The following is a 16,103-nucleotide window of genomic DNA, read 5'->3' as shown; positions in this document are numbered from 1 at the left end:
GTCATAGTCACAAATTCATTGATAAATTAGGCTTATTGGATTAACACATATGAGCTACTATATATAAAATAGATAAGCAACAGGATAATACTTTATAGCACAGGGAATTACACACATTATCTTATACCTATAATGGAATAGACTCTGCAAAAATACTGAATCATTGTGCTATAAACCTGAAACTAACACAATGTTGTAAATCATCTACTTCAATGTAAAAAAAAAATTAGTGTCAAGAAACTTTTTCTCTATGTTTGCTTTTAGGAGCTTTTTTAATTTTATGTTTGTCTTTAATCCATTGAGTTGCATATAGTGTGGGTAAAACTCTAATTCCATTCTTTTGCATATGGATAGCTGGTTTTCCCAGAGGCTCTCCTTTTCCCATTGTGTAGTCTTGGCAGCTTTGTCAAAGATATTTTGACTGTATGTCTGGGCTTATTTGGGGGATCTGTATATCTGTCCTTGTGCCAGCACTTTACTGTTTTGATTACTTTAGCTTTGTAATATGTTTTGAAATCAGAAAATGCAAGGCCTCTAGCTTTGTTGTTCTTTCTCAGGATTGTTTTGGCTGTTTGGGGTTCTTTGTGATTTCATATGAATTTTAGGATTTTTTTTTTCTGCAGAAAAAAATGCCATTGGAATTTTGATAGGGATTGCATTGAATCTATAGGACACTTCAGAGAGTATGGAGTTTTTAACAATGTTAAGTCTGTAAACACAGGATGTTTTTCCATTTATTTGTGTCTTTAATTTCTTTCACCTCCTTAGTTAAGTTTATTCCTAAGTATTTTATTCTTTTTTAATGCTATTGTAAATGAGATTGCTTTCTTAATTTTCTCTTCAGGTAATTCATTGTTAGTATATAAAAATGCAACTAATTTTCCGTGTTGGCTTTGTATCCTACAGCCTTGCTGAATTCTTTGATTAGTTCTAATAGCTTTTTGGTGACATCTTTAAGACATAGAAAGACTGTATGTCTTGTGTGAACAGAAATAGTTTTACTTCTTCCTTTCTAACTTGAATGGCTTTTCTTTCTTTCTTTTTTTTTAAATTTGCCTAGTGCTCTGCGAGGACTTCCATTAATATCTAGAATAAATGTGGTAAGAGTGGGCATCCTTGCCTTGATCCTAATCTTAGAGGAAAAACTTTCCATTTTTTATCATTGGGTATGATATTAGCTATGGGCTTTTCACATATAGTCTTTATTTGTATTTGTTCATTTTATATTTAGATACAATAGAAAGTTTATCCATTGGGAAGAATTCTTAAGCATTTCCTCAATGAAAACCTTCCTCAGTATTACCTAATGTTCCTTTGTACCTTCTGTGGCTCTCTCACCATGCCAAGGGATCTTCAGTCATTTACATCTACAGACTCTCTCCCCAGAATTGAGGAAGCTGATGCTCAGAAAAATCTGTTTCATCTGTCATTGCATTTGTGGTTTTGATACTGGACATATAATTTTCCTTTTAGTCTTTTTCTGTTTCTAGGTGGTATGTTAGGAAGAGAGAGCTGTTATCTCCAAGTCCTTAATTGTACTTAAAAAGGAATAGAATTTCCACTTATTGAGCACCTGTTGTGTTCATGCACTTAATAATTTTATCTTAGATTAACCTTCCAAGTCTATCTGACTTAAACCTGTAAGATAGTGAGGTTTGCTCCAGCATCTAGTGAGGGAACCAGGAGCTAAGAGGGAGTGTTATTATCTCTGTTTTACTGATGAGGGAGTTAAGGTTCAGAGAACTTGAGTGATTTGCTCAACAGTAAGTACCCAGACAGGAAATGTGGATGAGATTTAAACCCAGATTCAGGCACTCCCACTCGCCCCATCTCCTGTTCAAGGCATTAGTATTGTTCAGTGTCCCAGGGGACCCGCAGGGAGGGACTCTATAGTCCAACTTTGACTCCAGCCAGAATCAGCAGGATTTCGCCATAACTGGCCCTTCTCACCAAACTCAAGTACTTTCATGCCCTCCATGCTCTGGTCTTGCTCTCACCACCATCACTGAGGCTACACATTCAGAGCCTCAGTAGATATTTTGTAGTTTGATGGCACCATTTGTCTTCGCATGTCTCATAAAATGTAAACAATGTTCTGTGTTCTACGGACTTCTAAGAAAAAAGATTTGGGTTGGTTTGGTTTTGGGGGGTTTTTTTCCTGCCTACGTGTGACTGAATAAAAAAAGACAAGCCCTCTAATTCAATATGCAGTCCAAGCTACTTAAAACCAATCACTCAGCTTGAGCACCAGGTAAACATTTCTTGTTTTCCCTCCAAGTCCTCTGTGTTGGCTGGCTTCCAGTTCTAAATGTCTCCTGTGTTTATGACTGGAGCAGCTCTAGGTTCCCTCATAGGCTGCTGCAACAAAGAAGTATGCAATTTCGAGTCAGATAGACTTGGGAGAAAATGTCCTCTCAGGCTTTTCTTAGGAACAAAAAGCAAAAATTCATCTGATTTTTCCTACTGAACACTCACTCTCATTCTGTGTGCTGACTTTAGCCACCTTGGCCTCAACCCTGGGTTAAACACTTCATGGAAGAAGTGTTTGTCCACTCTCTGTATGGCATTGTCGTTAGAGCACTGGACTGCATACATGGCTGCTCCGGCCTCTTCCTCAAACTCCTGCTCAGACATGGGCAGGTCAGTTTGCTTGTTGGAGCTGTAATTTCTTTTATTCAATAGGCTTAGAAATGTCTTTCTTACTAAGAAAACTTGTGTAAAGGTGGTATAGTCAGTACTTAATAAGTGGACATTTATTCATTTATCCATCGTGCATTTATTTGAGTACTGCTTTCTTCTAGATCCTGTCATAGCCTGAGGTTTTATTGGGGATATTTTTGTGATACATTATCCAGTGGTAATGAAGATGTTATTGTCAACCTTCTATAATAGTTACTATCTGCTAGGCTCTTTTCTAAACATGTATTAATATATTAACTAATTTAATCCTCACAACAATCCTATACGATACTTACTATTATTCTCTCCACTATACAGATGAAGGAACTTAGGTTTACATAATTATATGACTTGCTCTAAGATGGTACAACTAGAAAGTGGCAGAACCTGGATTAGAACAAAGGTGATTTGACTGTAAAATTCAAACTCTCTAACTGTTATGCTATTCTGTCTCAGAATACATGGAATTATATGAGTGGATAGAAGAAAGACCTAAAATTCTATCTGTAGTTAGTAATAGAAGGATTCAAAATGAAGGTGACATTTGAATTGGATCTTAAAGGGCAAGTAGGAGTTTGTTATTGAAGAGTGGTGTTTCAGCAGTAGGAAAGACTAGATGAAGGACAAAGAGGAATGATGAGGAACCTAGAGGCTTTGTGTCTTGAGAGGAGGGGAAATGGGCAAAAGGAAGGCTGTGGTGAGCCATAGTGCTGGTAGGCAAGCAACCAAGCTGTCCTAAGATTATGAGAGAAAGACCTGAAGTATGGGAGTGGAGGGGAGGAAATTTGGTTTTCTCTCTAGAGAGTTCTAGGAATCCCCATGAAGTTTAAATAAGTTCTCAGTCCTAAAAAAGGAACAGAGAGTATCCTGAGCACTCAGTCTAACATATATCAATACCTTATCAAAGATATCAGAGGAAGAGATCGAAAGGATTATGTCTGGGCAAGAATTTGAGGAAGAGGCCAATCATTGGAGCAACCATGGTGACAGCGACCACAGTTCCCCTGGGAACAGGGCTTCAGAGAGCAACCAGCCCTCACCCGGCTCTACACTCTCCTCCAGGTGAGCTTCAAGGCAAACCCAGCATCATCTGGGGATCACTCAGAGTGGACTCGTAAGCAAGCAGCCTCTGGGCTGGGCTGATATTCCTGCCCATCTGTCTCAGCCACTGTACTCTTGCTTCCTCAGGCTTTTGGGGTAGGAGTCAGGATAATGCAAAGCAGCATTTTGCAGCCATATTTTAGCTAAAGACCTGAAAAATGTTGACATTCTCTTGCAGACTGCTAAAGTGCTGTAGCCACTATTTGTGTCCATACTTTCTTCACCTAACAGAAAGACATTTTAATTGTAGCTCTTTTCTCTTGGCTATTTTTTCACTTGGTGGGGGGTGGGGGGCGGGAATTGACAATTTTGGACTAAGCTATCATTTCTCTGCCTCAGCAAGAATGAAGATTTTCACATTACAAATTTTAAGAAACAGTGAAAACTTTTCAAGTTAGTCAGATTTGCTGGTATCATGAAATAACAGTTTTTGAAGACTCTTGGTTCTAGAATGGTATCTCAAGTTAGCTGTTAGGTGTGAAATATAACCATCACCAAGGAAGATTCTTTTCTCCAGAAATCTCTACAATAGGACATTTTTTATAAAGGCCAAATAGTAAATATTTTAGGCTTTGCTGGCCATACAGTCTAGGTCTTACAGACCTGCTTCTCTGTTGTTACATTGTAGTGCAAAAGCAGCCAGAGACAATAGGTAAATGAATGAGCATGGCTGTGTTCTAATAAAGCTTCATTTACCAAAACAGGCCATGGGCCATAGTTTGCCAGCCCTGTTACAGGAGATTCATCTAGGTAATATTAGTTGACTGAATGGTTAGATTTCTCCAAAAAGGGGGGAAGATAAGAATGTGCCTTTTTCTTGATATTTCATTATCGTTTTTATTCATTCATTTGTTCCCTAGTTTGTTCCTTCCTTTGAATGTCCAGGGAGTTGTTGCCACATGCCAAGTTCTTTGCTTGGTGCTGATTTGTTTTGTGGTCTGGCAAGACATTTAGCCTGTCTCTGACTTAGTTGTCCTAGCAGTATAAAATTATAAACACCTTGTCATCACAGTCTATGAATATTCTGTGAAACTCCCCAAATGTGGCAAAGAGATCATGTAATCAATATTTATTCAGTACAACTCTGCCAGGTCCTGAGTGTCCAAAGGTGAGCCACGCCTATACACACTTGCACAGAGTCCCCATTGAGTAGGGGAGACATACATGTTACCATTGACTATGGTCCTGGCTTACTGAAGACAGAGAGCATAGCCAAAGAACACCTGAGCCACCTCCTGGCTCACTTCCTCTGAGGAGGCAGTGGACCTGTGATGGTTCTGCTTGACATGAGACTTTTCTCTCCAGCAGGTCTGTGGAACTAAATGGATTCGTGGCATTCAGGGATCAGTACATGGGGATGTCTGTGCCTCCACACTATCAATATATACCGCACCTTTTTACCTATTCTGCCCACTCGCCACTTCTGCCCCCACAAGCTCGAAGCCTGGATCCCCAGTCATACAGTCTGATTCATCAGCTGGTGTCAGCCGAGGACCTGGAGCCATTGGGCACACCCATGTTGATTGAAGATGGGTGAGTGAGCCTTGCTGTATTTAGCCCTGCAGCTTCAATGTGGTCCCTTCCCCACCCCCACCTTCATCCCAGGCTTCTCTACCCCAGGCTTTGAAATGAGTCAGGGTATAATAAGTGATGACTCAGGCATCAGAGGACAAATTTGTGCTTATCATTGAAGTCAGTGGTCTCTTCATTTTTCTCTTGAACATCTTTTCTCATAGTACTGGAGCTATTTATCTTTTCCTACGGAACTGGGATTAAAGGGCTTTTGTTTCTGATTGGATTTAGGTAAGCCAGACCTTGGAATGGGTTTGACCACTTCTGTGCCAGAGATGAGCTGTAATTCTGGATATAATCATACTTTAAGTTTAGGCTTCTTAACATAGTACTGGTTGTGGCCCGTCTGTATCCCTAGTCAACATACTCAGGGGTAGCCTAGTGCCATGTGCTCTGTGTGCAGGCCTGGGTACGTGGAAGAAATACTCTCAATCCTGTCAGCTCTGCTTGAGTAGATAATAGTTCAGCCATTTAGGCCTACCCATTGCTGTACTCAGTAGTCATTTGACCTGGACCATAGGCTCTTTCAGTGTTATTAAGCTTAGATCTCCTCCTTTGCCCCGCCCGCCCAAGATACCCTGAGATTTCTTAAGCTAGTCTCCAGTTTCAGAAGAGGAAATTCAATTATCTTCCTATAGGGAAGACATCAGTTGAGTTCAGTTCAGTCACTCAGTTGTGTCTGACTCTTTGCGACCCCATGAAGCCATCATCAAACCTTTACATATCGGGTGTTGGGGTGTGGAGAAGAGTCACACCACAGGGCTTTGAGAAAAAGATAACTGGGACCCAATTTTAACCTCCAGCCGAGAGATGAGGAAGGCCCTGTTCCTTCCGTGGCACAGTAGCTTAGAAGGGCCGAGCAACTCTAGTTTCCTGAACTCTCACCACCAGGGGGTGCAGTGAGAGCAAGAAAAGCTTCTGAATGTGTTGTATTCTCTTTCAGCTATCTTGCCCCGAGGCTCAGTTTTACGTCAACCCGTGTATTGAGTGGGCACCAGAGGTACCCTAATGGAGCTTTCATTGCCAAAACTGGTGCACGAATGACTGGGAATTTTTTTGTAACACGTGAAGCATTAGTGGACACTGACATAAAAAGTCATACTCCTGACAACTGCCCAAATGTCTAAGCCTCCTTTCCCCTTTGTAACCTTTTCTTACCAAACCTACCCCTCCAGCCCTGAGCTTGCTGCGGGCCCCAGTCCTATCCTTTTATCATTAGACTGAATTGAATGGAGCTGGAGATCCATGGTCAAGGGCAAAGAGCCCACTGCCAGAGACCCTTTGTGCCCTTAGGAGTATCCTCCTCCTCGGCCCCCATCCTCACTGCTTTGGCCACTTGAAGTAACTTTCCCCTCTCCATACCCCCTCCAGATATGCTGTGACTCAAGCAGAGCTATTTGCCCTGCTTTGCCGCCTGGCTGACGAGCTGCTTTTTAGGCAGATTGCCTGGATCAAGAAACTGCCTTTCTTCTGCGAGCTCTCAATCAAGGATTACACGTGCCTCCTGAGCTCTACTTGGCAGGAATTAATCCTGCTCTCCTCCCTCACTGTTTACAGCAAGCAGATCTTCGGGGAGCTGGCTGATGTCACTGCTAAGTACTCACCCTCAGATGAAGAACTACACAGGTGAGAGCTCCTTGCTGGGGAGGGACTCTCAGGCAACCAGACCATTGTCATCTCTGCAAGGCAGGGTGCCTGGCACTCCACAGGATGAGCATTAAAGCCACCCGGGGGTGGGCACGAATCTTCACTCAGATGCTGACTGACTTGTAACTTTGGTCAGATCTCTCATCCTCAGGTTCTGAATTTATAAAGTAGGGTAGTGACAATAACCGCCCCAACAGAGTAGTTGCAAGGAAAAAATGATAATGTGCAGCAAAACTTAGCAAGTGCTAAGCTGTTACTTTGATCACATCTGGATTACTGAGTTAATGTATCTGGAAAAAACAGAAATCTGAGATTTTCCTGTAAGGTGAGGGGCTGTGAACTATCATTTACAATCCAAGAACAGGACCCTGGAGTTATTGTAATACCTACTGTGTGCCAAGCACTGGGCTTGGTATTTGACATTATTGTCTGTCTTTCTCACAGCCGCTAGCATTATAGGTGTTGTTATGCCCATTTTATAGATGAGAAAACTGAAGTTTGGAGGGACTTGCCCTTGAGGGTTTTAGATTTGAACCCAGTGTCTATATTTGAATCTGTGCCTGCCCAACTGAAATCTTAGGCTCTTTCACTGTATCTCAGATGCAGTAAGATAAGATCATGGGACTGAAATACTGAACTCTCCTTTCTTGATGTTTTCCACTGACTAGGATCCTTCTAAACCCCTTGCCTAGAGCAGGTGACACCCCAAAATCAGGAAAAAAATGATTCATTGATACATTTCTGACTTGCTGACTTATTTATGTGAAAAACAAAGTTTAAATCCTATTTTAATATTTCACCTTTACTAGACAATTTAAAATAATGGAAGTCATGACATTGTAGAACACCAAGAAAGAAAAGAAAAGGTACCTCCGTGGAAGGAAGCTGGAGAAGGTGGAATACCAGCCCCCAAACTTCTCTGCACGTCTCCCTCTGCCACTTCATCATAATAAGCTGAGACTTGGGCTGGGAACAAAGCTCCAACACCTTCAAGGGCCCTTTGCATAGCTGAGGGATAGAAGAGTCTGGGTACTTTCTCCACCAGTTTTCTAATATTTCCTTACTAATGATGCTTACTGTCTTGATGGTAATCTGTAAATGACAGGAGTTTTAACCCAGCTGACATTTTGTCCTCAAACAGAGCTATCTGATTTTGCAGATAACCTAACCCCTTGTCTTGAGCCTCTAATTCACTCGTTTCCATCAATCTCCTGTCTCCTGCTCTGGGCCAGCTGAGTGTTTGGATAGCCTAAGCCAGCTCTAATATTGTCAGAGTTTGCAGAGCTGGCCCAGTGAGCTTGGCCTCCCTGTTTGCCTGGAATCCACCAGTGCAGCCTGAGGCTGTCTAAAAAGTGTTTTCTGCCCTCTGTGGGATGATGATTTTTCTCAAACCCTCTTCAGGTAGGCAGGGATCACTGACCCTGAACTGACTGTGCGGGGTTCCCTGGCTTTATGCTTCATAAAAAACACCCTGTCCCACTCTTTCCAATCCCTTGAGCTGAAAGAACAAGGCAGGGACCAGTAACAGCTGAAATAGTGAGGGAAGTTTTACTTTCTACAAAGGGCCTTTAGCAGAGAGAATCTAGAGCTCCACTATCCAGCATAATAGCTGCTAGCCTCAAGTGCCTGTTTACATTACTTAAAATTAAAAATTTAGTTCTACACTAGCCACATTTCAAGAGCTCTGGAGCCACATGTGGCTAGTGGCTGCTGTATCGGACAGTTGCAGATACACAATAGAACATTTCCATCATCATAGAAAGTTCTGTTGAACAGTGCTAACTCTGAAACATGAGTTGCAGCTGAGCTCTCAAGTGAGTTCTGAGGATAGGAAATAGATTCGTTGTTAGTACTCCCACTCCACTATGGAATTCTTCAGTGGAAAAATACAAGTTAAACGTCAGCATGTCATTTCTGATGTGACGCTGATTTATTGAGCACCTTTTGTGTGTGCTGGGAGGAGAGGTGTTGAGATAACATATGGTGCAGACATGCTTTCTGACTCTGAGATGAAAGCTCATATTCTTGATTTAGGGGGTTGTGGGACAAATAGAAGCAGATAGAATCTACAGTTCAGGGTGATACTAGTGGAGATTGAGGAGGGCGTATGCTGCTGCTGCTAAGTCGCTTCAGTCGTGTCCGATTCTGTGCGACCCCATAGATGGCAGCCCACCAGGCTCCCCCGTCCCTGGGATTCTCCAGGCAAGAACACTGGGGTGGGTTGCCATTTCCTTCTCCAATGCATGAAAGTGAAAAGTGAAAGTGAAGTCGCTCAGTCGTGCCCGACTCTTAGCAACCCCATGGACTGGAGCCCACCAGGCTCCTCCGTCCATGGGATTTTCCAGGCAAGAGTACTGGAGTGGGGTGCCATTGCCTTCTCCGAGGAGGGCGTATGAGGGACTGTGAAAGCATAGACTAGGGAATAAGTACCTCTACTTGCATGATCAGGGAATGCTTGCCAAAGAGGAGAAGACTTTTGAGCTGCATCTTGTAGAGGAATTTTTGTAAGCAGATTATAGAGAATAGGAGGCAGGCAGGAGAATAACACAGAGTCCTAAAAATTAGAGAGATTCTGAGTGAGTGGTTTGAACATGTAACCAAAATGCAATCCTGTGGATTAGAGTATAGGGAGAATACATCTGAGAGTGAGAGAAATGAGGGGAGGAATGACAGGAGAGAAAGATACAGGAAAGACAAGTCATCGTGGTACTCAAATGCTAATCTAAAAAAAATTGGATTTTATTGTGTCAGTGGTATTAAGTCATAGGACATTTTAAAGTGAAGCAATTGCGTGTCAGGTTGCATTTTACAAAGATTGCTGTGGCTATAGAGTTCAGGATGGGTTGCATGGATAAGGCTAGAATACAGTGTAAGAAGCTGGTCCATAGCCCAGGAAAAGTCAACAAGTCCTGGACAAGGCAACAGTGACAATGGGATTAGAGAGGGCAGCACAGAGTTAAGAGATGCCAGGGAGGTAAAGTCAGTGGGAGGTAAACCTCAGTGAGTGAAGAAGTTGGGATACTGCCAGGCAAGTGGGCACCAGTTCTCTTAACCAAGATAATGGAGCCTGGGAAGAGAGATACGCCTGTCTGAGATTGACTCAGAGTCTGAGATGCATGTGGAACTGCCCAGGAGGCCAGAGGAAATAGAAGGACAAGAACCTTTGGAATCGGGCTCATCACTGTAAGGCAGTCCCCACTCTGCTGGAAACCCAGACTGTGGAGTCTGTAATTGGCCATAGCTCTTTCCTACCTTGCCTGCTCCAGCATTACTCCCACTCCCCCAAAATGCCTTTAGTTTTTCACAACTGCTGAATGCACGTGAGTTCCTGCTGTCATGAAAAGACTTTTCTCAGATGATACATGACCACCTCCTTTTCTTTTCTCAAATATTGAATCAAATTTATGGTGCCCATTTTCCTTAATCAGGCTGTTATCAGACAGTGAGCTGGGTGAATTTGATTTAAAGCAGATTGTAGCACCAGCCAGTGACTGCTCCTGGCCCTAATCAAGACTCCTTCACTCTTAGGAGAAGATGCCTTGCACTAGATGGACTTTAATGGGCATGTCTATCTTGTGAGCACTAGCTCCGTTTCTGCTAGATCTCTGGAAAGTTGCCTGCTAGCTTCCTTGCTAAGGCCCTAGCTGTAGGTTCAAGGAAACTCAGTCTTGTCTTTTGGTTGTGATAACAGAAGTGATGCTACTGCTGCTGCTGTTAATAATGATAATAGCTAACGATTAGAGACTGTTTATTGTGCCAAAATCCACCTTAAGTGCTCTACAAACATTATTTATTTAGTCCTCACCACTTCCGTAAGGGACCATACTGATATTATCTCTGTTCCACACATGAGGAGCAAAAGTTCAAAGAGTGAAAACTCAAGGCTGCAAAGCTAAAAGAGATGGAGTTGAGATTATCACCTTGATCTGTTGTGCTCCAAAGCCCAGACTCTACCATTGCTACATTTTTTAGCCTTCTCAAAAGTTTGACTTTCTGTCCTGCAGCCACAGTCTGTCTTCTCATCTTGGAGTCTGTATGAGTGCTGAGATGGCAGTTCCTCTAAGGCTGTGGCCGATGACTGCCTCTGGGAGTAGGTGCATTTAGATGAATGAAAGAGAGACAACTGGGCCTTTCAGCTCCCTTAATGGGACATAACTTACACAGTGTCAGCTTCAATTGCTGACTGAATGGTCCAGTGGTTTGGGGGATCCTTGCAGGCGTGTTTTCCTTGTCCCAGCATGCTTGTGTAATGGTAACCTAGAAGAAGAATGGGTGTGTTTGTCCTGCTTTCTGCCTTTGAGTGCTGATAATTTGTAGACAGGGAATACAGGGGCGTTAGAACTGTGGAGTGGGCAGATGTGGAGGAGGCACGGCTGCAGGAGAAAGCAGGCCCATGGAACAGAGAACAATTTGTTTATCAGGGGGTGGGATGCGGGGTGTGGAGGAAAGCTTCGCAGTCAGGCTGTGGAGACTGAGTGGGGGCTGCCGGGCTGGCTGCCAGCCCCCCACCATGACTGCCAGGGGTCCATGATGGTTGCCTGTCCTAGAAAACTTGGGAAAACGGGTATGTGCTCTCCCCAAGCGAGAGGGCAGAGCTGGGTCATATACCCAAGCCAGGCATGTGGGAGTTCTTTTGTGTCCCTCAGGTCAAGACTCAACTAGGAATAGGTTTGGCATTGCTGTCTGGGGGACTGGCTGCCAGCCACACACCTGCAGGGTCTGCAGAGCCAGAGTGAGCACTTGGGGCAAGAGGTTACTGATGAGGGGAGAGCACGTTATCTTTGCTTGCTACACTGCTTGGCCACCAGACAGATGCTGACACTGCTGCTTTACTTGCATCCTCCTCTTTCATGCCCTACCCCATCCCATCTCCTCCCTACCCCTCCACACAGATACTAGTGGGCATTTTCAGTAAAGACCTTTTACGTCTCAAGAATAGAAGTAGCTGGCAAAGTACTGTGATGAGGAGTGATCTTCACCCCCCGGGCACACTGCCTGCTGCAGGTCTCAGCATCTTGGAGGCAGTGGAGGGGCTGTTCTGTGCACTGCAGCAAGTGCAGCACCCACTCTGGGTTGGGCGCTGAACTGAGTTGCTCTGGGAACACAGACCTCCTGCAGTGGCCTTTCCCAGTTGCCAGTTAAGAACAAGACGGTCAGGAGATGGACAACATAATGCTGAGAAAGCAACAGGCTTGGGATGAGAAAACGTTCAGCCTTGGCCCCACCACCACTTACTTATGTTATTCACTTGCAACGTTGGGGAAGACAGCTCTTCTGCATCCTCATCCCTAACATGAAGGTGGTATTACTTATCTCACAGATTATCAGATTTTCAAGAAGGTAAAATATAAGACCACAATAAAGGTATGGTAAACAATCTGTCTGAGCCATTGTTTCCACGTGTGAACAAAGAGGATTATAATATCCATTTTGTGAATTTATTGGGAATATCCAGTGAAATAATGTATGTAAAATACTTAACTAAGTATCTGGCAAGTAGCAAACACTCAACAAATGGTAGAAGAGTAGATATGGTTATTATAGTGGTTATTAAGTATAAATCTATCAACCAATCTGGGAAAGTATTAGTAAAGTTGTAAAAGCCATTGGGCCAAGAGCCAGAGAGAAACAGAGTCAGCCATGCTGGTTCAAATCAGTGAACTGACTGGGAGCCAAGCCTTGAGGCAGAGGGGCGGGGCTCTGGATTGCGAGTCGCTGCTGCTGCAGCTCCCCCTGCTGCTTGAGAAGTGCAGGTGCCTCTGGCCCCAACTAGAGCCAGACTTTCCCCAGGGAAGAGAAAATGTCCTGCTTGCCCAGGAAGCCAAGCCCTTGCAAAGCCTTCAGAGTCAGCACAGAAAGCAATAGGACCCAGACAGCAGTAGAATATCCCCAGGAGTTCTGGACCCTACCCAGACACGGCCTTCTTGCCTGGCAAGGGGCTACAGTACCCAGATCTGAACATGTCGCCAGGAAGCAGCTCTGCAGCTAAGCACCTTCTCTGTGACTCAGCTGTCTGGAACAAGAAGACTAGACACTGGGCCTGAACCCAGCTTTTATAGACTCCTATTTCCCCACTAAGTCTTTGCCTTCTTGGTTTGGGAGTATCTCCATTTTTGGTATAAGATATTCCTCACTATGACCTGGAATATTAGTCCCCCAGCCCAGGGCTCCTTTGCCTAAAACTTGGTCTTTGCCTCAAGGAACTAACTTCTCATCCAAAGAAAGCAGCATGGTCAGCATTGAGTCTTCTCTGCTAATGGAGGGCACTTCGGATTTTGAGAAAAACAAGATCTTAGGGAGTTGGCCCAGATTCAGGGTTCTCAGTCTGTTTCAAGCTAGCCATGTGCTTATGGACCAGTCTCCTCTGTTCCTTGAAACTTCAGTGTCTCATCTGTACAGTGGTAATTGTAATCTCACTTAGCCCATAGGACTGAGAACATTAAATTAAATGAGATCATACATATAAAGTACCCAGCACAGAGACTGGCATGACATGGAGGCTCAATTTATGTTTCCCTCCCTCCCTAGCTGAAGTCAGGCCTGCCAGTAGCCCTGCTGGAAACAGTGAACTTAGATACAGTCAGCAGCTTTTTTCTTCATTGTGGCAGTTGCACACATAGAGTCACAACTCATGGTAGCTGCCATTGTTACTGAAGGCTGCATCACAGCAGCAGTATCTTAATGATGTATTTCTCTACATTTACATTGAGCCTTGCACCCCAGGCAGGCAAGCGTTATTTACAGAAGAGATCCTCAAAACTTAGAGGGGTCCAAGGACTTTCCCAAAGTCTTAGAGCTTGTATGTGATGGAGGAGGATTTGAACTTGAATTTGACTGACCCTAATTGACCTTGAGAACAGCAGCTTGTATGAGCTGCCTTGGCCTCTAGAGAAACCATGAATTCACCTGTCCTTCACAAGTGCTTCTGGATTCCCATTTCCCCCAAGCTCAACCTCTTTCCTGTCTTATCTGCCTTAAGGAGCTGTAGGAGACTTCTGTCTCCCTTCCATTACCTCCACTGGTAGTCAGAGCCCACTATTAACACCTGTGTCTATTTTCCAGATTTAGTGATGAAGGGATGGAGGTGATTGAGCGGCTCATCTACCTGTATCACAAGTTCCATCAGCTAAAAGTGAGCAATGAGGAGTATGCTTGCATGAAAGCAATTAACTTCCTAAATCAAGGTGAGTAACTGAGGATAGGAAGAAAGGACTTAGTTTTCTTTGGCCAGCAGATATTTGCCCTCATGATTCCCCCCTACCCCCTTTACCCTCAGGCCTGTGGCATCATACAGGTACTGATCTTGGAAGTCCTACGCTGCCCTCCTCATCACCCTGCCCCACTGTAGTGCAGGGCATGGTTTGGATTTTTTTCTTCAAACCTAAATGCCACAGCCTCTATAACTCATAGAGGAAGGAAGAGGATTTGCTTTGTTTAGTCAGTTTTAGTGCATTTAAACACAGACACCAAGGACAGTACATGCGTCATTTAAAATATGCACAAGTTTACCAGTGACTGAAGAAGAGCAGAGTGACTGATGAAACTATGGGAGATAAGGAATCTGTGACAAGCTAGCAGTGGTTCTGACGGGCCCCTTCAGGGCAGAGTGGAGGTGCTCAAAAACTCACGCCCATATCAAGCATGGCTTTAGTTAGAAGAGTGGTGATTGTGATTTACATAGAGTATTACCTGCGAAGTGGCGTCGTGTAGCTGCTGGTAACCAGAATATGCAAGAGAATTTGTGTTCCCTTTTTTCCAGAATAGCATGTGAGTAAGCTGCTCAGAGTGGAACTGGGCTATTTTGCTGCCTGTGACATTGAAAGTGGTCTATTCCTGTATTCAGTTTCCTAGTCCAGAGACTCTTGATCCCCTCCTCTTTGCCAACTCCTCCCTTGGTACTAACTGAACCTCCTCCTCTTGCTTCCGCACCTTTTATGCATTTGTCTGGTGTTCTGTGTGCCTCCCTTAGGCCAGGCCCTGTGTCAAGCATTAAAGACATTGCAATAAATTAGATCCCAGGCTCCTGGCCTCAAGAAGTACACATTCTGATGGCACTTGATACATTGCTTGAGCCTCAGATGAGGGGAGAGGGCCTTCCCTGGTGGTCCAGTGGTTAAGACTTCACCTTCCAATGCAGGGGGTGCAGGTTCGATCCCTGGTGAGGAAACTAAGATCCCGTGTGCCTTCTGGCCAAAAAATCAAAACGTGAAACAGAAGCAGTATTGTAACAAATTCAATAACGACTTTAAAAATGGTCCACATTTTAAAAAAATCTTACCAAAAAACACCCTCTACTGCTTAAATGGGAAGAGATCAGTAACAACTACTTGGAGAAAGAGAAATCTGATAGTAGGGCCTCAAAGGCAGGGTAAGATTTATATAGAGAATATTTATTAATATATTCTGTGTATGAAGAAAGGGGATTGTGTGTGTTTATATGTATATGAACGCTATAATATATACACATACATGAGAAAGACATCTACAGGCACGCCTTGGAGGTATTGCATGTTTGGTTCCACACGACCACAGTGAAGTGAGTGTTGCAATAGAGTGAGTCACATGTATTTCTTGACTCCAGTGCCTATAAAATTTATATTTATACTATGCTGTGGTCTATTAAGTGTGCAGTAGCATTTTGTCTTAAAAAACAGAGTATATACCTCAAAAAAAAAATTGCTTTATTGCTGAAAAATGCTAGCCACCATCTGAGCCTTCAGTGAGTCATAATCTTTTTGCTGGTGGATGGTCTTGCCTCAGTGTTGATGGCTTCTGATTGATCAGGGTGGTGGTTATTGAAGATTGGGGTAGCTGTGGTGATTTCTTAAAATAAGATAGCACTGAAGTTTTCCACATGAATTCTCTTTTTCTTTCATCAGTGTATTCTGTATAGCATGCAATGCTGTTTGAACATTTTACCCCCAGTAGAACCTCTTCCAAAATTGGAGTCAGTACTCTCAAACCCTGCTGCTGCTTTATCAACTAAGTTTATGTAATATTCTAAATAAATCCTTTGTTACTGTTTCAACGGTCTTTACAGCTTCTTCACCAGGAGTAGATTCCATCTCAAGGAACCAGTTTCTTCATTCATCCATAAGAAGCAA

General features: G+C 43.5%; 1 protein-coding gene across 3 annotated transcripts in view; it reads left to right on the top strand.

Annotated features, from left to right (window-relative positions):
- Positions 1 to 16,103, top strand: part of NR6A1 (nuclear receptor subfamily 6 group A member 1) — a 226,530-nt gene that overhangs the window by 200,852 nt on the left and 9,575 nt on the right. For 2 of the 3 annotated variants that reach the window (XM_027556240.1, XM_027556242.1), the window contains 4 exons: positions 3,587 to 3,741; positions 5,086 to 5,313; positions 6,724 to 6,978; positions 14,062 to 14,183. In XM_027556240.1, the coding sequence (XP_027412041.1) occupies positions 3,587 to 3,741; positions 5,086 to 5,313; positions 6,724 to 6,978; positions 14,062 to 14,183 (760 nt within the window). The remainder of the gene's footprint in view (positions 1 to 3,586; positions 3,742 to 5,085; positions 5,314 to 6,723; positions 6,979 to 14,061; positions 14,184 to 16,103) is intronic. The other variant, XM_027556241.1, reaches the window with a different exon arrangement.

This window comes from Bos indicus x Bos taurus, chromosome 11 (genome assembly GCF_003369695.1).
Source record: "Bos indicus x Bos taurus breed Angus x Brahman F1 hybrid chromosome 11, Bos_hybrid_MaternalHap_v2.0, whole genome shotgun sequence".
In the NCBI taxonomy this organism is placed as follows: Eukaryota; Metazoa; Chordata; class Mammalia; order Artiodactyla; family Bovidae; genus Bos; species Bos indicus x Bos taurus.
This window is presented reverse-complemented; position numbering and strand designations above follow the sequence as displayed.